A 22,317-nucleotide genomic window follows, 5' to 3' on the forward strand; every position below is an offset into this window, starting at 1 on the left:
CGGTGGCAGTATTGTGCCGCTTGGTGAGTTTGAGGTGGATGTACACTTTAAAGAGCAACGCAAATGCATTTCATTTTTGGTTATTAAGGCCGGCGGTCCGCCGTTGTTAGGTCGAAAATTCTTAAACAGTTTTGGTATTGAATTATCTAGCTTACATTTTTCTAAACAAATCAGATGCGACGTCAATGTCTTACATAAATTTTCCAAACTATTTGAAGGGTCTTTGGGATTATTTAAGAAGAGTAAAGCCCATTTACATGTAAAGGAAGGCACCGAACCGAAATTTTTTAGGCCTCGACCATTACCTTTAGCGATTAAAGAAAAAGTTGAAAAGGAGATAGACAAGTTAGTAGAACTGAAAGTTTTGGAACCAGTGGATTATTGCGAGTGGGGGACACCGATTGTTCCAGTGCAAAAAAAAGATGGGGGAATTCGCATATGCGGTGATTTTAAAGTGACATTAAACCAACATCTGCATGTGGAAAAGTATCCCTTACCACGTATTGAAGAGATTTTTGCCAAGATGCACGGCGGGGTGAAGTTTGTAAAACTGGATTTAGGTACAGCGTACCAGCAAATCGAATTGGATGAACAATCTCGCAAATTCACAACAATTTCGACGTCAAAAGGCCTTTTTCAGTATACAAGACTGATATACGGGTTTGCATCCGCACCCGCCATTTTTCGAAAAATTATGGACACACTATTAGTAGGCATTGAGGGCGTGGTAGTATTTCTCGACGATATACTAATAACAGCAACCAACGTCAGACTTCTTACTCGAAGACTTGAAAAAGTGTTAGCCCTGTTAAGTGAGGCAGGGTTAAAGTTGTCTAAATCGAAGTGTGAGTTTTTTGTTGACGAAACTAAATATTTAGGGCATATTATAAACAAAGAGGGCTTGTATATGGATCCTGATAAAGTAAAAGATATTAGAGGCGCTAAAGAGCCATCAAACGTAAAAGAGCTTCAATCTTTGTTAGGGGTGATAAATTTCTATAGAAGATTTTTACCTAATTTATCTACTTTGCTTCACCCACTTCATCAGTTGTTGCAGGCGAATACAAAATTCGAATGGTCAAAAGAATGTTCGGAAACATTTACAAAACTTAAAGACTTATTGGCATCAGAGAAATGCCTAGCCCATTTTTGTCCCGAAAAAAGAATTAAATTAACGGTGGATGCTAGTCCCACGGGAGTAGGTGCGGTTCTAACGCAAGTAGAGACTGGTGAAATAGAGAAACCAATAGAGTTTGCTTCAAGAACATTGTCGGATACTGAAAAAAGGTATTTTCAACTTGACCGAGAATCATTGGCTATACTGTTTGGTGTAAAAAAGTTTCATCAGTATATTTTCGGTAGGCATTTCACCTTGGTTACTGACAACAAGCCGTTACAACACATTTTTAGTCCGAAAAAAGGAATTCCAGAAATGGCGTCAAATAGATTGCAGCGTATTGCTCTAACGCTATCAGGTTATCGTTTCGACATTGAATACGTCAAGTCTAAAAACAATATAGCAGATTATTTCTCGCGAAACCCCGACAGAAGTGCCGAGGATCAATGCGTTTTGCCTGATGATGTTTATGTAAATTATTTTCAAGAGCTTGGTGGACGAAGCGAAATGATTAACCTAGAAAGCATTAAAACAGAAACTGCACAGGATAGTACGCTACAACGAGTAAAGAAATTTCACCATGAGGGATGGCCAGAGAAATGTTGGGATCCAGAGTTGTTACCATATTTTAATAAAAGACTGGAATTGGGCGAAGAATCAGGTTGCTTATTTTGGGGGTTTCGGGTTGTGGTTCCAAAAGCATTGCAAAATAAAGTTGTCGAATTTTTACATGCGACACACATGGGAATTGTGAAAATGAAATGCATGGCTCGTGAGTGTTGTTGGTGGCCGAACCAGGGAAAAGATTTGGAGAAGGTAGTAAAAAGTTGCGAGCCCTGTTTACTTAATCGTCCGAACCCACCAAAGCAAGAGCTTCTCCCATGGAAGAGACCCCAGGAAGTATAGTCGAGAATCCATTTAGATGTCTTTGGACCTTTTAAAAACCGCTGGTGCTTAATCGTTGTAGACAGCACAAGTAAATGGGTGGAATGCAAAGACATGGGAACGAATATAACTAGCCGAGCTCTTATAGCAGTGTTGAGAGAAATGTTTGCACGTTTTGGGTTACCAAAATGCGTGGTTTCGGACAATGGTACGTCGTTCACATCGAATGAGTTTACCAATTTTTTGAAACAGAATGGAATTACACATGTAACATCTCCTGTAGGTCACCCACCCACTAATGGTCAGGCGGAAAATGCGGTTAAAACAGTTAAGACCGCCTTAAAACGGAATTTACTTAATACACCGTTGTCTGACTTCAACAAAGTTCTGAGTAATTTTTTGTTAGATTATCGAAATACTGTACATGCTAGTATGGGCGTATCTCCAGCCTACATTATGTTTAATAAAAGGAAATTAAGATGTCGATTAGACTTACTCAATGGAAAGCGAAATGTTGTTAATCTAACCAATACTGAAATCACAGCATTTGTTGAAAAAAAGAAAAATGAACAAAAGAGATATTTTAAAGGAAAGCAAAACAACAACTTTAACGTGTATGACGCGGTGATAGTTAAATATTATTCGGTTCCTGGGAAAGTAAAATGGACAAAAGCTGTGATTTCCAAAAGAATTGAAAGCAAATGTATATTGTAAAAACTTACCATAATAAATCTTGGAAAAGACACGCAAATCAAATTATCTTATCGCAAAAAGAATCATCGCATTCATCACTAGATGATCCACTACAACCTTTAAGAAATTTAAGTAATGAAAATCAAAACATATTAACTAATAATTGTGGTCCCGATGATACAAGTACAGACAAAAATACAACAACAACTACACATACAAGTAATAACGTACCCAACGATATTATTTGTAATGAGAAAACGAAGTCACGGGAACCCACTACTCATTATAATTTAAGACCGAGAAAATAACAATTTCTTGTCAAACAAATTTATGTATCCTAAGCGCGAAAGTCTGTATTAAAATCATGTATATGTTACCAATTAATAAGGTGGTATTGTGAGAGATAAGCTAATACATAAGTCGTAGCGTTAAGTTGAACTATGTAAACATGCCATTAGGTTGATTTCTTGTATATGCCGATGTGGCAATACTATAACAAATGTCAAATAAAGAAACAAAAAAAGCGCTCTCTTCCGGGTTTCAATTTATACGAAAACGAAGTTTGTCCTCTTTCATTTTAATATATCTTAATATATCACATTAATAATTCGGCGCATGAAGATACTCGACCTAAATAACTTAGTTCTCGAATTCACTAATTGTCATAACAATCCCTTATACTATAGGCTGGAATTACCCATTTAAAATTTTGCATTCCAGTTCATTTTGCGGATAGTGTTTGATATGTTTTTGAAATCTATATTTAAGGAAATTAAATATTGGTAAGTTAAAGTATATAATATATGTACATATAAAAAAGGTAGAGTTTGATTAATGATGACATGTAGAATAAAGTATATTATGCGGCATACTCGAAGATCGCCGAGCAAAGCTCGGTCGCCCAGGTACTTTATCTAATACGACATAGGTTTTATCCGTAAACTGATTTACTATGTATATCCTCACACCTTGTCGAGGAATTCGCGACCGTTAAAGAAAGGTTTTTGATTAATTTGTTATGAAAACAGGTCTCAATATACGCCAACAAGAGGTTCGTCTCCACTCGGTAGAAGTTTTTCGCCCATTTTATTGAATGTTTCAAGCCAAGACATTGTCCGCCTAACGGAGAGCAATTTATTGTAAAAATTGTACTTTAAAAAAAAATTTTCCGCCCGAGGAAGGTGTCCGTCTAATAGAGCTGTTATTAGGAGAGGTTTCTTTGTATTCATATTTTTGTTTGGAAAGAAGTCAGCGAAATCACAACCAATTTGGTTTTCATTTTAGTTCAGAAATTTGTATGATAGAGTTGTTCACTATTCGAAAATAGAGATGTTGCAATATGGAAAAAACATTTCGACCAGGGGTCTTCACTCCATAGCACAACTGTGCTTTCCTTGCATATGCGAAACGGCAATCACTTTAAATTTTTGAAGACCTATGATTTAGACGCAAGATTGACATCGTAACGGTTTTGATACAAAAAAGTAAACAAATGCTGTTCTGCGAATCATTCAAACTTGACTGCCAACATTTAATTTGTATACTCTCAAATTTCTCAGAAGACGGCAGAACATTATATTTGTTCAGTCCTTTACAGTTACTTTACTCGCGTTCAAATTTGTTGAGAAACAATTTTCATACGATACATAAACAACAAAATACCAAAGCACTCACCTTGTAAGCAGCAAAAAACGGCTAACAACAAAAATGTTCGCTCCAGCAGTGGTGACATCTTTTTATACGACACAAATATCGATTTAATCACAATAACAACAAGTTGCAAGTGTTACAACACAATTTTTTTATGTGGTATGAAAGTGAAATATTAAGATTTTGCGTTTATTTATTATTTTATTAGTTTGTTTTTTTTTTCTCGTTTGTTCTTATGTTTCTCTATAGGACTTTTCTATTTTTTTTTTCGTTCTATTTTAAGTTCACTTTGCTCTTCACACTTGTTTTTTTTCCTTTAATGCTCCTTGCCACTTCTCCTATTTGCTCTTTAATATAATCATTTACAAGGAAATTAAATATTTTTAACAATAATTATTGGTATGTAAGTCACACATACACACACTCACACAGGTACACAATTGGACTAAATATTTGCCTCACAGGCTAATGTATTGAAAATTTGCTCCTGATTTTGCTAACTTGTGTGCTTCTTGTTCTGCTATTGCTGCTTGACTTAACCTGACTTTAACGCACCAACAACAATGCACACTTGTCACGCGTTCTATTCACCACTGTCTTGCTTTGCTAACAACGAACTGATTGATTGTTTGTTTGACTTTCTGTTATGCCAACATTTCGCATTGAGCTGCAAAGATAACGTAGAAACGAGCTTGTGAATAAGATATAATCGGTTAAGTCAGTTAGAGGACAGAAAAAAAACTAAAAATAAGATTTCAAAATAATATTGACAAACAACGTTAATGGAAAGGCGTTAAGAAGACACTCAGTGACCATGCAGTGCAACACAGCAGGCGGAAGCGGATACGGCAACGGCAATGGCGTTTATGGCGTTGGTGTAGTGGTGTAGGCAAGTTGTACATGCAGCTCAGCTCATAACACAGTATGCGTGCTTGTATGTGTGGGTCATTATGACATCCAGCTTTTAAGTACTCGTCGTTGCGCTCACTAGTTCATTCGTTCTCGTTTGCTTTTATATACAGCAATGGCGATTGTGGTGCTATTGGTGTATGAGTTGTTGCTATTGTTGCACAGCAAATTTACCACTGATGCCTACCGACTGCTGCGCCCGAATGTTTTGTAGCTCAAAGTAATTGGCCTAATCCACTTTAGTGTGCGTGCTGTATGCCGCGTTTGCGGTTGGTTGTGGCCATTGGATTGAGTACCAAGAAATTGCAAGCATGCATGTTTCTTCCTCATTTGCTAATTTTTCTTGTTTGCAATTGCTTTTTCGCTTTTCTCTTTTTTTAATAATTTTTACATGATTTATATCGAACCAGCTGTGCTGTTGTTATTTGTAGTTAACTGCACTTTTCTACTTATGTTTATGTATGTATGTATGTTGTATGTAGTAGTGATGCTTCGAATAGTTGTGTTCGAATTTAAATTAGTATTCGCGAATGTGTAAAGTATAACAGTCTTGACATCTCTAGTAAAAAAATAATTAAAAATATAAATGTAAGGCGTGATAACCTCCGAAGAGGTTTTAGGCCGAGCTTCTCTTCCAATTTGCGTCGTGCTCGTCTTGATTTTCCCTACAAATTGGCCGAACGGGACCTACATGTTTTATGCCGACTCCGAATGGCATCTGCAAGTTTTCACTGCGAGCTTTTCATGGCAGAAATACACTCGGAGCGCTTGCCAAAAAAAAAAGAAAAAGAAAAGAAAAATTTTCTTCTAATTGAAAAACCTTATTTCTAAAATTTTGATGCTGCTTTGCCCGGGGTGTGAACCCAGGGCATACGGTGTAGTAGGCGAAGCACGCTACCATGACACCACGGTGGCCGCCAACATCTCTAGTAGTACTCTCAAAACAGCGATCAGTGTTGCCACACAGAAAATAATTTCGCCACAAAAAGCCCGCAAAATCGCCTAAATAAATTTTGTCTCCCTCTGAAAATTTTAGGTCCAACTCTTTACAACATAGACACAGCAGGTTGAACGGAAACTATCAATTGATGTTGATTCAGCTATCATCTCCACTATCAACGAGCCAAAACATTAATTGCAAAATTTGACAGCATACTCTTTTTGACAGCTCAAACTGGCGCGATAACGGGTAAGATACAAGTAAATTTTTCATGACACTGCCAGACCGAAACTAAAGCTGCAACGCAAATGAACAACACATCACATAAAAAGCACTTCATAACAGCTCGAACACTTAAGTGCGAGACTTAACTCCTTTTTTTCTAAATCAAAGAATTAACCATACAAACTTGAAAATCTAGCACCTTTTATTTTGAAGGACCTTTCGAACCTCATTTGAATAAGGTCACCTTATGGGTGTATAGTAGACTGGGTTGGCCCCCATAAAAAGGAAAAAGTTGCTAATGTCCGCCCCTAAATTTGAAGATTATGTTGAGAGGGTTTCGGAAAAATTTTTTTTAATTTTTTTTGATCCGATCAGTCAGAGTCTGACTGTATTCAGAATTCATAGTCTGACTTTTCTCCTCGTACAACAGCTGTTATACTAAATTTCTTAAAAAAAAATAATCCAGCCCTTTTAATAAGGGAAACGAGCGGACCACGCCCACATTTTTACTTTTTCAATTTGCTGAACGCGTTAACAAAAAAATAAAATAAAATTTCGAAATGTAGAATTTCGAACTTCGAACTTCGTAAGCCGATATCTATTTTTTTGATGGTAAGTTCGAAAAACGGAGATAGTACTTTGTTTACTTAAGCCTCAATCTCTACGAAAAATTAGGTTTTGTCCAATACCCAGTAAAAAAGTTGATTTTGTGGCATACTGTTATTATTATAAATACGAAACAACAGGTTTTACTCATTTATTTACTTTTACTTCCCCTATTCATGATATTTGGCATATCTTTATTATCTTTTAATGCAAACCCTGCAATTTTTCCTCCAAAAATATCATAAGTTTCAGGTCTAAGTATAATAAGAATAAAGTAAAATAACAGTTGCAATAAATATTGAAAGTGCTATAACTTGTTTGTTTAGTATTTTAGTAATATGGTTTCAAAGCAACATTTTCTTAAATTTTTAAGTACTTTCGTTTGGTAAGGAAAAAAACATACATTAGGGGCGGTCAAATTTTGTTAACTGACCTAATCATGTGAAACCGACTTCATAGCTTAAAAAGACATTAAACGGAAATGTGAAGCTTCTCAAGGCCAAAATAATAACATATCAATTTTAAAAATCGGACGTCAAATAACCAAGTTATAATGGAAACACTTTTTCGGCTGTATTTCGAAGATCAAAATATAAAAAAAATTTTCCGAAACCCTCTCAATATAATCTTCAAATTTAGGGGCGGACATTGGCAACTTTTTTTTTCGACCCAGTCTAGTATATAGTAGGGATGTGGCAGGGCTTCGACTACATTTCCGATACGTCGGATATTCCAATTGGTTTAAACTTTCGATTCCGATTATGCACTGTTTTGATACAGTTATGTATATAACAGAACTCCATCAGTACAAAATTATAGTTTCGGCGTTTTCCAACAGATTTTGCCATACATACATTTTGGACCGATTGGGAAAAAAATTAATAACACCTAGTCCTTGTTAATTGAGTGCTTCTTTTAAAATTTTTTAGTTAAAAGAATTATTTACCATTTAACATGTTTAACAACAAATCGTTCGCCATTTTCCCAATTTCCGGTTACTGAAAACTCACTTCCGCTACATATCTAGTAAAGAATACCGTACGCGCACCTATATCTAAACAGCTATGAAATCAGCAAATCACAATAGTCGAAGAAAAGCAAAAGCTGGCTGCCTCCCCATATGCTTGATTAGTGGGAGTCTATGGCTCGGTAGTTATTGAATTAAGAAGCTCGGTGGTATGCATAACTAAGATATATCAAATATCTAACTAAGCTCCCTTCAAATCTAAGCGTGCGATGTGATTTTATAGCATTTCAAGCTATTTCGTCCGCAAATTTCTGTACCGAATAAGTGGAAAATTGATTACCATTTCGGAAAGCAGAATGGCCATTATGTTAATTTCGTTGATATTCCAGCCATTTGAAATCTGACGTGACCATTTCATATGGTCATAACTTCAGTTGATCTTGTGGCCATTTGAAGTGGTCATAAGGTCAATTGAAGTTATGTCTGTTGATTTTCTGTCCCCCTCCATAACTTTAATTATCCCTCCTTTTAAAAAAAAACACTGCGACTTTGACCAGATAAGTGACTCACAGTTTTTAAGTGGCAGAAAATGAGCAAGCTTGTCAACAATCGTTGCAGGCCGGATCTAACGCAATGAGCTGTCCAATGGAACTCATAGCCTACCAACTTCTATACAAAAAACATAAAACCTGGCATCACTCGTCTGGCTACTGCTCTTTCTCTCGCTACATCCTCACTCTCTCTCTCTATATATGTATATATATATATATATATATATATATACAAGTACTCTCTTGAAAGGACCACTTTTACTTACATCACTTGAACATCAACTTTTTATGCGCATTTGTTTTATGATTGAGCCGGTGCACAAGAATCAAAACGAAGTCAAATGAAAACGAATGCAATCATAATGATTCTATACGTGTATATGTATAATGGTGTAATGAAGTGATAATGTGCTGATGTGCTGTTGATGGCGCTCACATTTTGCAGGAACGTTTTGGTGCTATCTGTTTGAATTTTTTGCATAATCGACGACAACAACAATGCAAAGGCAACAATTTCATGTATAAAACTCGCAATATATTTTGCAATTTATGTATATGTGTTCGTTTTTAGAAGAGGGGATGGTCGCGTGCTCAACGGTAAGGGTAAAAGAATAGGAAGTGTATTTGGGAAAGGATGATGAATTTGTTGAGGTGGGCCATTGGCGCACTCACTTTACTAAAATTAGCATATATGTACATAGTTACATTTTAAGTACACATATCATGTGTAGAAGTGTATAAGTATAAATTTATACATACATATGCAATGATGACGCTATAAACGACCCATTTATTACGGCTCGAAGCAGTACAAAAAAGAAAGAAAACAAGTAAGGAAGGCTAAGTTCGGGTGTAACTGAACATTACATACTCAGCTGGGAGCTATGGTGGAGACAAAATAAGGGAAAATCACCATGTTGGAAAATGAAGCTAGGGTAACCCTGGAATGTGTTTCTATGACATGTGTATCAAATGGAAGGTATTAAAGAGTATTTTAAGAGGGAGTAGGCCATAGTTCTATGGGTGGACGCCATTTAGGGATATCGCCATAAAGGTGGACCAGGGGCGACTCTAGAATTTGTTTCTACGATATGGGTATCAAATGAAAGATGTTAATGAGTATTTTAAAAGGGAGAGGGCCTTAGTTCAATAGGTGAACGCCTTTTCGAGATATCGCCATAAAGGTGGACCAGGGGCGACTTTAGAATTTGTTTCTACGATATGGGTATCAAATGAAAGATGTTAATGAGTATTTTAAAAGGGAGAGGGCCTTAGTTCTATGGGTGGACGCCTTTTCGAGATATCGCCATAAAGGTGGACCGGGGGTGACTCTAGAATTTGTTTGTACGATATGGGTACCAAATGAAAGGTGTTAATGAGTATTTTAAAAGGGAGTGGGCCTTAGTTCTATAGGTGGACGCCTTTTCCAGAGATCGCCATAAAGGTGGACCACGGGCGACTCTAGAATTTGTTTGTACAATATGGGTACCAAATGAAAGATGTTAATGAGTATTTTAAAAGGGAGCGGGCCTTAATTCTATAGGTGGACGCCTTTTCGAGATATCGTCATAAAGGTGGACCAGGGGCGACTCAAGAATTTGTTTGTACGATATGGGTATCAAATGAAAGGTGTTAATGAGTATTTTGAATGGGGAGTGGGCCCTAGTTCTATGGCTGGACGCCTTTTCGAGATATCGTCATAAAGGTGGACCACGGGCGACTCTAGAATTTGTTTGTACGATATGGGTACCAAATGAAAGGTTTTAATGAGTATTTTAAAAGGGAATGGGACTTAGTTCTATAGGTGAACGCCTTTTCGAGATATCGCCATAAAGGTGGACCACGGGCGACTCTAGAATTTGTTTGTACGATATGGGTACCAAATGAAAGGTGTTAATGAGTATTTTAAAAGGGAATGGGCCTTAGTTCTATAGGTGAACGCCTTTTCGAGATATCGCCATAAAGGTGGACCAGGGGCGACTCTAGAATTTGTTTGTACGATATGGGTATCAAATGAAAGATGTTAATGAGTATTTTAAAAGGGAGTGGGCCTTAGTTCTATGGGTAGACGCCTTTTCGAGATATCGTCATAAAGGTGGACCAGGGGCGACTCTAGAAGTTTATTGTACGATATGGGTATCAAATGAAAGGTGTTAATGAGTATTTTGAATGGGGAGTGGGCCCTAGTTCTATGGCTGGACGCCTTTTCGAGATATCGTCATAAAGGTGGACCACGGGCGACTCTAGAATTTGTTTGTACGATATGGGTACCAAATGAAAGGTGTTAATGAGTATTTTAAAAGGGAGTGGGCCTTAGTTCTATAGGTGGACGCCTTTTGGAGTATCGCCATAAAGGTGGACCAGGGGTGACTCTAGAATTTGTTTGTACGATATGGGTATCAAATGAAAGATGTTAATGAGTATTTTAAAAGTGAGCGGGCCTTAGTTCTATGGGTGGACGCCTTTTCTAGATATCGTCATAAAGGTGGACCAGGGGCGACTCTAGAATTTGTTTGTGCGATATGGGTGCCAAATGAAAGGTGTTAATGAGTATTTTAAAAGGGAGTGGGCCTTAGTTCTATAGGTGGACGCCTTTTCGAGATATCGCCATAAAGGTGGACCAGGGGTGACTCTAGAATTTGTTTGTACGATATGGGTATCAAATGAAAGGTGTTAATGAGTATTTTGAATGGGGAGTGGGCCCTAGTTCTATGGGTGGACGCCTTTTCGAGATATCGTCATAAAGGTGGACCACGGGCGACTCTAGAATTTGTTTGTACGATATGGGTACCAAATGAAAGGTGTTAATGAGTATTTTAAAAGGGAGTGGGCCTTAGTTCTATAGGTGGACGCCTTTTCGAGATATCGTCATAAAGGTGGACCACGGGCGACTCTAGAATTTGTTTGTACGATATGGGTACCAAATGAAAGGTGTTAATGAGTATTTTGAATGGGGAGTGGGCCCTAGTTCTATGGGTGGACGCCTTTTCGAGATATCGTCATAAAGGTGGACCACGGGCGACTCTAGAATTTGTTTGTACGATATGGGTACCAAATGAAAGGTGTTAATGAGTATTTTAAAAGGGAGTGGGCCTTAGTTCTATAGGTGGACGCCTTTTCGAGATATCGTCATAAAGGTGGACCACGGGCGACTCTAGAATTTGTTTGTACGATATGGGTACCAAATGAAAGGTGTTAATGAGTATTTTAAAAGGGAGTGGGCCTTAGTTCTATAGGTGGACCCCTTTTCGAGATACCGTCATAAAGGTGGACCACGGGCGACTCTAGAATTTGTTTGTACAATATGGGTACCAAATGAAAGGTGTTAATGAGTATTTTAAAAGGGAGTGGGCCTTAGTTCTATAGGTGGACGCCTTTTCGAGATATCGTCATAAAGGTGGACCAGGGGCGACTCTAGAATTTGTTTGTGCGATATGGGTGCCAAATGAAAGGTGTTAATGAGTATTTTAAAAGGGAGCGGGCCTTAGTTCTATAGGTGGACGCCTTTTCGAGATATCGTCATAAAGGTGGACCAGGGGCGACTCTAGAATTTGTTTGTACGATATGGGTATCAAATGAAAGGTGTTAATGAGTATTTTGAATGGGGAGTGGGCCCTAGTTCTATGGGTGGACGCCTTTTCGAGATATCGTCATAAAGGTGGACCACGGGCGACTCTAGAATTTGTTTGTACGATATGGGTACCAAATGAAAGGTGTTAATGAGTATTTTAAAAGGGAGTGGGCCTTAGTTCTATAGGTGGACGCCTTTTCGAGATATCGTCATAAAGGTGGACCAGGGGCGACTCTAGAATTTGTTTGTGCGATATGGGTGCCAAATGAAAGGTGTTAATGAGTATTTTAAAAGGGAGCGGGCCTTAGTTCTATAGGTGGACGCCTTTTCGAGATATCGTCATAAAGGTGGACCAGGGGCGACTCTAGAATTTGTTTGTACGATATGGGTATCAAATGAAAGGTGTTAATGAGTATTTTGAATGGGGAGTGGGCCCTAGTTCTATGGGTGGACGCCTTTTCGAGATATCGTCATAAAGGTGGACCACGGGCGACTCTAGAATTTGTTTGTACGATATGGGTACCAAATGAAAGGTGTTAATGAGTATTTTAAAAGGGAGTGGGCCTTAGTTCTATAGGTGGACGCCTTTTCGAGATATCGTCATAAAGGTGGACCACGGGCGACTCTAGAATTTGTTTGTACGATATGGGTACCAAATGAAAGGTGTTAATGAGTATTTTAAAAGGGAGTGGGCCTTAGTTCTATAGGTGGACCCCTTTTCGAGATACCGTCATAAAGGTGGACCACGGGCGACTCTAGAATTTGTTTGTACAATATGGGTATCAAATGAAAGATGTTAATGAGTATTTTAAAAGGGAGCGGGCCTTAGTTCTATGGGTGGACGCCTTTTCTAGATATCGTCATAAAGGTGGACCAGGGGCGACTCTAGAATTTGTTTGTGCGATATGGGTGCCAAATGAAAGATGTTAATGAGTATTTTAAAAGGGAGTGGGCCTTAGTTCTATAGGTGGACGCCTTTTCGAGATATCGTCATAAAGGTGGACCAGGGGTGACTCTAGAATTTGTTTGTACGATATGGGTATCAAATGAAAGATGTTAATGAGTATTTTAAAAGGGAGCGGGCCTTAGTTCTATGGGTGGACGCCTTTTCGAGATATCGCCATAAAGGTGGACCACGGGCGACTCTAGAATTTGTTTGTACAATATGGGTATCAAATGAAAGATGTTAATGAGTATTTTAAAAGGGAGCGGGCCTTAGTTCTATGGGTGGACGCCTTTTCTAGATATCGTCATAAAGGTGGACCAGGGGCGACTCTAGAATTTGTTTGTGCGATATGGGTGCCAAATGAAAGATGTTAATGAGTATTTTAAAAGGGAGCGGGCCTTAGTTCTATAGGTGGACGCCTTTTCGAGATATCGTCATAAAGGTGGACCAGGGGTGACTCTAGAATTTGTTTGTACGATATGGGTATCAAATGAAAGATGTTAATGAGTATTTTAAAAGGGAGCGGGCCTTAGTTCTATGGGTGGACGCCTTTTCGAGATATCGCCATAAAGGTGGACCTCGGGCGACTCTAGAATTTGTTTGTGCGATATGGGTACCAAATGAAAGGTTTTAATGAGTATTTTAAAAGGGAATGGGACTTAGTTCTATAGGTGAACGCCTTTTCGAGATATCGCCATAAAGGTGGACCACGGGCGACTCTAGAATTTGTTTGTACGATATGGGTATCAAATGAAAGATGTTAATGAGTATTTTAAATGGGAGCGGGCCTTAGTTCTATGGGTGGACGCCTTTTCGAGATAGCGCCATAAAGGTGGACCAGGGGCGACTCTAGAATTTGTTTGTGCGATATGGGTACCAAATGAAAGGTTTTAATGAGTATTTTAAAAGGGAATGGGACTTAGTTCTATAGGTGGACGCCTTTTCGAGATATCGCCATAAAGGTGGACCACAGGCGACTCTAGAATTTGTTTGTACGATATGGGTACCAAATGAAAGGTTTTAATGAGTATTTTAAAAGGGGATGGGACTTAGTTCTATAGGTGAACGCCTTTTCGAGATATCGCCATAAAGGTGGACCACGGGCGACTCTAGAATTTGTTTGTACGATATGGGTATCAAATGAAAGATGTTAATGAGTATTTTAAATGGGAGCGGGCCTTAGTTCTATGGGTGGACGCCTTTTCGAGATAGCGCCATAAAGGTGGACCAGGGGCGACTCTAGAATTTGTTTGTGCGATATGGGTACCAAATGAAAGGTTTTAATGAGTATTTTAAAAGGGAATGGGACTTAGTTCTATAGGTGAACGCCTTTTCGAGATATCGCCATAAAGGTGGACCACGGGCGACTCTAGAATTTGTTTGTACGATATGGGTACCAAATGAAAGGTTTTAATGAGTATTTTAAAAGGGAATGGGACTTAGTTCTATAGGTGAACGCCTTTTCGAGATATCGCCATAAAGGTGGACCACGGGCGACTCTAGAATTTGTTTGTACGATATGGGTACCAAATGAAAGGTTTTAATGAGTATTTTAAAAGGGAATGGGACTTAGTTCTATAGGTGAACGCCTTTTCGAGATATCGCCATAAAGGTGAACCACGGGCGACTCTAGAATTTGTTTGTACGATATGGGTGCCAAATGAAAGGTGTTAATGAGTATTTTAAAAGGGAGTGGGCCTTAGTTCTATAGGTGGACGCCTTTTCGAGATATCGCCATAAAGGTGGACCAGGGGTGACTCTAGAATTTGTTTGTACGATATGGGTATCAAATGAAAGATGTTAATGAGTATTTTAAAAGGGAGTGGGCCTTTTCGAGATATCGCCAAAAAGGGGGACCACGGGCGACTCTAGAATTTGTTTGTACGATATGGGTATCAAATGAAAAGTGTTAATGAGTATTTTAAAGGGGAGTGGGCCCTAGTTCTATAGGTGGACGCCTTTTCGAGATATCGTCATAAAGGTGGACCAGGGGCGACTCTAGAATTTGTTTGTACGATATGGGTATCAAATGAAAGGTGTTAATGAGTATTTTAAAGGGGATTGGGCCCTAGTTCTATAGGTGGACGCCTTTTCGAGATATCGTCATAAAGGTGGACCACGGGCGACTCTAGAATTTGTTTGTACGATATGGGTACCAAATGAAAGGTGTTAATGAGTATTTTAAAAGGGAGTGGGCCTTAGTTCTATAGGTGGACGCCTTTTCGAGATATCGTCATAAAGGTGGACCAGGGGCGACTCTAGAATTTGTTTGTACGATATGGGTATCAAATGAAAAGTGTTAATGAGTATTTTAAAGGGGAGTGGGCCCTAGTTCTATAGGTGGACGCCTTTTCGAGATATCGTCATAAAGGTGGACCAGGGGCGACTCTAGAATTTGTTTGTACGATATGGGTATCAAATGAAAGGTGTTAATGAGTATTTTAAAGGGGAGTGGGCCCTAGTCCTATAGGTGGACGCCTTTTCGAGATATCGTCATAAAGGTGGACCACGGGCGACTCTAGAATTTGTTTGTACGATATGGGTACCAAATGAAAGGTGTTAATGAGTATTTTAAAAGGGAGTGGGCCTTAGTTCTATAGGTGGACGCCTTTTCGAGATATCGTCATAAAGGTGGACCAGGGGCGACTCTAGAATTTGTTTGTACGATATGGGTACCAAATGAAAGGTGTTAATGAGTATTTTAAAGGGGAGTGGGCCCTAGTCCTATAGGTGGACGCCTTTTCGAGATATCGTCATAAAGGTGGACCACGGGCGACTCTAGAATTTGTTTGTACGATATGGGTACCAAATGAAAGGTGTTAATGAGTATTTTAAAAGGGAGTGGGCCTTAGTTCTATAGGTGGACGCCTTTTCGAGATATCGTCATAAAGGTGGACCAGGGGCGACTCTAGAATTTGTTTGTACGATATGGGTATCAAATGAAAGGTGTTAATGAGTATTTTAAAGGGGATTGGGCCCTAGTTCTATAGGTGGACGCCTTTTCGAGATATCGTCATAAAGGTGGACCACGGGCGACTCTAGAATTTGATGGTACGATATGGGTATCAAATGAAAAGTGTTAATGAGTATTTTAAAAGGGAGTGGGCCTTAGTTCTATAGGTGGACGCCTTTTCGAGATATCGTCATAAAGGTGGACCAGGGGCGACTCTAGAATTTGTTTGTACGATATGGGTATCAAATGAAAGGTGTTAATGAGTATTTTAAAGGGGAGTGGGCCCTAGTCCTATAGGTGGACGCCTTTTCTAGATATCGTCATAAAGGTGGACCACGGGCGACTCTAGAATTTGTTTGTACGATATGGGTACCAAATGAAAGGTGTTAATGAGTATTTTAAAAGGGAGTGGGCCTTAGTTCTATAGGTGGACGCCTTTTCGAGATATCGTCATAAAGGTGGACCAGGGGCGACTCTAGAATTTGTTTGTACGATATGGGTACCAAATGAAAGGTGTTAATGAGTATTTTAAAAGGGAGTGGGCCTTAGTTCTATAGGTGGACGCCTTTTCGAGATATCGTCATAAAGGTGGACCAGGGGCGACTCTAGAATTTGTTTGTACGATATGGGTACCAAATGAAAGGTGTTAATGAGTATTTTAAAAGGGAGTGGGCCTTAGTTCTATAGGTGGACGCCTTTTCGAGATATCGTCATAAAGGTGGACCAGGGGCGACTCTAGAATTTGTTTGTACGATATGGGTATCAAATGAAAAGTGTTAATGAGTATTTTAAAGGGGAGTGGGCCCTAGTTCTATAGGTGGACGCCTTTTCGAGATATCGTCATAAAGGTGGACCAGGGGCGACTCTAGAATTTGTTTGTACGATATGGGTATCAAATGAAAGGTGTTAATGAGTATTTTAAAGGGGATTGGGCCCTAGTTCTATAGGTGGACGCCTTTTCGAGATATCGTCATAAAGGTGGACCACGGGCGACTCTAGAATTTGATGGTACGATATGGGTATCAAATGAAAGGTGTTAATGAGTATTTTAAAGGGGGGTGGGCCCTAGTTCTATAGGTGGACGCCTTTTCGAGATATCGTCATAAAGGTGGACAACGGGCGACTCTAGAATTTGTTTGTACGATATGGGTACCAAATGAAACGTGTTAATGAGTATTTTAAAAGGGAGTGTGCCTTAGTTCTATAGGTGGACGCCTTTTCGAGATATCGCCATAAAGGTGGACCAGGGGTGACTCTAGAATTTGTTTGTACGATATGGGTATAGAATGAAAGATGTTAATGAGTATTTTAAAAGGGAGTGGGCGTTAGTTCTATAGGTGGACGCCTTTTCGAGATATCGTCATAAAGGTGGACCAGGGGCGACTCTAGAATTTGTTTGTACGATATGGGTATCAAATGAAAAGTGTTAATGAGTATTTTAAAGGGGAGTGGGCCCTAGTTCTATAGGTGTACGCCTTTTCGAGATATCGTCATAAAGGTGGACCAGGGGCGACTCTAGAATTTGTTTGTACGATATGGGTATCAAATGAAAGGTGTTAATGAGTATTTTAAAGGGGAGTGGGCCCTAGTCCTATAGGTGGACGCCTTTTCGAGATATCGTCATAAAGGTGGACCACGGGCGACTCTAGAATTTGTTTGTACGATATGGGTACCAAATGAAAGGTGTTAATGAGTATTTTAAAAGGGAGTGGGCCTTAGTTCTATAGGTGGACGCCTTTTCGAGATATCGTCATAAAGGTGGACCAGGGGCGACTCTAGAATTTGTTTGTACGATATGGGTACCAAATGAAAGGTGTTAATGAGTATTTTAAAGGGGAGTGGGCCCTAGTCCTATAGATGGACGCCTTTTCGAGATATCGTCATAAAGGTGGACCACGGGCGACTCTAGAATTTGTTTGTACGATATGGGTACCAAATGAAAGGTGTTAATGAGTATTTTAAAAGGGAGTGGGCCTTAGTTCTATAGGTGGACGCCTTTTCGAGATATCGTCATAAAGGTGGACCAGGGGCGACTCTAGAATTTGTTTGTACGATATGGGTATCAAATGAAAAGTGCTAATGAGCATTTTAAAGGGGAGTGGGCCCTAGTTCTATAGGTGGACGCCTTTTCGAGATATCGTCATAAAGGTGGACCAGGGGCGACTCTAGAATTTGTTTGTACGATATGGATATCAAATGAAAGGTGTTAATGAGTATTTTAAAGGGGATTGGGGCCTAGTTCTATAGGTGGACGCCTTTTCGAGATATCGTCATAAAGGTGGACCACGGGCGACTCTAGAATTTGTTTGTACGATATGGGTATCAAATGAAAGGTGTTAATGAGTATTTTAAAGGGGGGTGGGCCCTAGTTCTATAGGTGGACGCCTTTTCGAGATATCGTCATAAAGGTGGACCACGGGCGACTCTAGAATTTGTTTGTACGATATGGGTACCAAATGAAACGTGTTAATGAGTATTTTAAAAGGGAGTATGCCTTAGTTCTATAGGTGGACGCCTTTTCGAGATATCGCCATAAAGGTGGACCAGGGGTGACTCTAGAATTTGTTTGTACGATATGGGTATCAAATGAAAGATGTTAATGAGTATTTTAAAAGGGAGTGGGCGTTAGTTCTATGGGTGGACGCCTTTTCGAGATATCGTCATAAAGGTGGACCAGGGGCGACTCTAGAATTTGTTTGTGCGATATGGGTGCCAAATGAAAGGTGTTAATGAGTATTTTAAAATGGAGTGTGCCTTAGTTCTATAGGTGGACGCCTTTTCGAGATATCGTCATAAAGGTGGACCAGGGGCGACTCTAGAATTTGTTTGTACGATATGGGTATCAGATGAAAGATGTTAATGAGTATTTTAAAAGGGAGTGGGCCTTAGTTCTATGGGTGGACGCCTTTTCTAGATATCGTCATAAAGGTGGACCAGGGGCGACTCTAGAATTTGTTTGTGCGGTATGGGTGCCAAATGAAAGGTGTTAATGAGTATTTTAAAAGGGAGTGGGCATTAGTTCTATAGGTGGACGCCTTTTCGAGATATCGCCATAAAGGTGGACCAGGGGTGACTCTAGAATTTGTTTGTACGATATGGGTACCAAATGAAAGGTGTTAATGAGTATTTTAAAGGGGAGTGGGCCCTAGTCCTATAGGTGGACGCCTTTTCGAGATATCGTCATAAAGGTGGACCAGGGGCGACTCTAGAATTTGTTTGTGCGGTATGGGTGCCAAATGAAAGGTGTTAATGAGTATTTTAAAAGGGAGTGGGCCTTAGTTCTATAGGTGGACGCCTTTTCGAGATATCGTCATAAAGGTGGACCAGGGGCGACTCTAGAATTTGTTTGTACGATATGGGTATCAAATGAAAGATGTTAATGAGTATTTTAAAAGGGAGCGGGCCTTAGTTCTATAGGTGGACGCCTTTTCGAGATATCGTCATAAAGGTGGACCAGGGGCGACTCTAGAATTTGTTTGTACGATATGGGTATCAAATGAAAGGTGTTAATGAGTATTTTGAATGGGGAGTGGGCCCTAGTTCTATGGGTGGACGCCTTTTCGAGATATCGTCATAAAGGTGGACCACGGGCGACTCTAGAATTTGTTTGTACGATATGGGTACCAAATGAAAGGTGTTAATGAGTATTTTAAAAGGGAGTGGGCCTTAGTTCTATAGGTGGACGCCTTTTCGAGATATCGTCATAAAGGTGGACCACGGGCGACTCTAGAATTTGTTTGTACGATATGGGTACCAAATGAAAGGTGTTAATGAGTATTTTAAAAGGGAGTGGGCCTTAGTTCTATAGGTGGACCCCTTTTCGAGATACCGTCATAAAGGTGGACCACGGGCGACTCTAGAATTTGTTTGTACAATATGGGTATCAAATGAAAGATGTTAATGAGTATTTTAAAAGGGAGCGGGCCTTAGTTCTATGGGTGGACGCCTTTTCTAGATATCGTCATAAAGGTGGACCAGGGGCGACTCTAGAATTTGTTTGTGCGATATGGGTGCCAAATGAAAGATGTTAATGAGTATTTTAAAAGGGAGTGGGCCTTAGTTCTATAGGTGGACGCCTTTTCGAGATATCGTCATAAAGGTGGACCAGGGGTGACTCTAGAATTTGTTTGTACGATATGGGTATCAAATGAAAGATGTTAATGAGTATTTTAAAAGGGAGCGGGCCTTAGTTCTATGGGTGGACGCCTTTTCGAGATATCGCCATAAAGGTGGACCACGGGCGACTCTAGAATTTGTTTGTGCGATATGGGTGCCAAATGAAAGGTGTTAATGAGTATTTTAAAAGGGAGTGGGCCTTAGTTCTATAGGTGGACGCCTTTTCGAGATATCGTCATAAAGGTGGACCAGGGGCGACTCTAGAATTTGTTTGTACGATATGGGTATCAAATGAAAGGTGTTAATGAGTATTTTGAATGGGGAGTGGGCCCTAGTTCTATGGGTGGACGCCTTTTCGAGATATCGTCATAAAGGTGGACCACGGGCGACTCTAGAATTTGTTTGTACAATATGGGTATCAAATGAAAGATGTTAATGAGTATTTTAAAAGGGAGCGGGCCTTAGTTCTATGGGTGGACGCCTTTTCTAGATATCGTCATAAAGGTGGACCAGGGGCGACTCTAGAATTTGTTTGTGCGATATGGGTGCCAAATGAAAGATGTTAATGAGTATTTTAAAAGGGAGCGGGCCTTAGTTCTATAGGTGGACGCCTTTTCGAGATATCGTCATAAAGGTGGACCAGGGGTGACTCTAGAATTTGTTTGTACGATATGGGTATCAAATGAAAGATGTTAATGAGTATTTTAAAAGGGAGCGGGCCTTAGTTCTATGGGTGGACGCCTTTTCGAGATATCGCCATAAAGGTGGACCTCGGGCGACTCTAGAATTTGTTTGTGCGATATGGGTACCAAATGAAAGGTTTTAATGAGTATTTTAAAAGGGAATGGGACTTAGTTCTATAGGTGAACGCCTTTTCGAGATATCGCCATAAAGGTGGACCACGGGCGACTCTAGAATTTGTTTGTACGATATGGGTATCAAATGAAAGATGTTAATGAGTATTTTAAATGGGAGCGGGCCTTAGTTCTATGGGTGGACGCCTTTTCGAGATAGCGCCATAAAGGTGGACCAGGGGCGACTCTAGAATTTGTTTGTGCGATATGGGTACCAAATGAAAGGTTTTAATGAGTATTTTAAAAGGGAATGGGACTTAGTTCTATAGGTGGACGCCTTTTCGAGATATCGCCATAAAGGTGGACCACAGGCGACTCTAGAATTTGTTTGTACGATATGGGTACCAAATGAAAGGTTTTAATGAGTATTTTAAAAGGGGATGGGACTTAGTTCTATAGGTGAACGCCTTTTCGAGATATCGCCATAAAGGTGGACCACGGGCGACTCTAGAATTTGTTTGTACGATATGGGTATCAAATGAAAGATGTTAATGAGTATTTTAAATGGGAGCGGGCCTTAGTTCTATGGGTGGACGCCTTTTCGAGATAGCGCCATAAAGGTGGACCAGGGGCGACTCTAGAATTTGTTTGTGCGATATGGGTACCAAATGAAAGGTTTTAATGAGTATTTTAAAAGGGAATGGGACTTAGTTCTATAGGTGAACGCCTTTTCGAGATATCGCCATAAAGGTGGACCACGGGCGACTCTAGAATTTGTTTGTACGATATGGGTACCAAATGAAAGGTTTTAATGAGTATTTTAAAAGGGAATGGGACTTAGTTCTATAGGTGAACGCCTTTTCGAGATATCGCCATAAAGGTGGACCACGGGCGACTCTAGAATTTGTTTGTACGATATGGGTATCAAATGAAAGATGTTAATGAGTATTTTAAAAGGGAATGGGACTTAGTTCTATAGGTGAACGCCTTTTCGAGATATCGCCATAAAGGTGGACCACGGGCGACTCTAGAATTTGTTTGTACGATATGGGTACCAAATGAAAGGTTTTAATGAGTATTTTAAAAGGGAATGGGACTTAGTTCTATAGGTGAACGCCTTTTCGAGATATCGCCATAAAGGTGGACCACGGGCGACTCTAGAATTTGTTTGTACGATATGGGTACCAAATGAAAGGTTTTAATGAGTATTTTAAAAGGGAATGGGACTTAGTTCTATAGGTGAACGCCTTTTCGAGATATCGCCATAAAGGTGAACCACGGGCGACTCTAGAATTTGTTTGTACGATATGGGTACCAAATGAAAGGTGTTAATGAGTATTTTAAAAGGGAATGGGCCTTACTTCTATAGGTGAACGCCTTTTCGAGATATCGCC

At 39.7% G+C, this 22,317-nt stretch overlaps 1 protein-coding gene across 7 annotated transcripts in view; it reads right to left on the reverse strand.

Moving 5' to 3' along the window:
- The window catches only part of LOC137243604 (UPAR/Ly6 domain-containing protein crok), a 106,809-nt gene that overhangs the window by 35,402 nt on the left and 49,090 nt on the right, over nt 1–22,317 (reverse strand). For 3 of the 7 annotated variants that reach the window (XM_067771473.1, XM_067771474.1, XM_067771469.1), the window contains exon 2: nt 4,370–5,012. In XM_067771473.1, the coding sequence (XP_067627574.1) occupies nt 4,370–4,427 (58 nt within the window). In that variant the 5' untranslated portion in view covers nt 4,428–5,012. The remainder of the gene's footprint in view (nt 1–4,369; nt 5,013–22,317) is intronic. The other 4 variants (XM_067771471.1, XM_067771472.1, XM_067771470.1 and 1 more) reach the window with 3 other exon arrangements.

Source organism: Eurosta solidaginis, chromosome 3 (genome assembly GCF_040869045.1).
Source record: "Eurosta solidaginis isolate ZX-2024a chromosome 3, ASM4086904v1, whole genome shotgun sequence".
Lineage (NCBI taxonomy): Eukaryota > Metazoa > Arthropoda > Insecta > Diptera > Tephritidae > Eurosta > Eurosta solidaginis.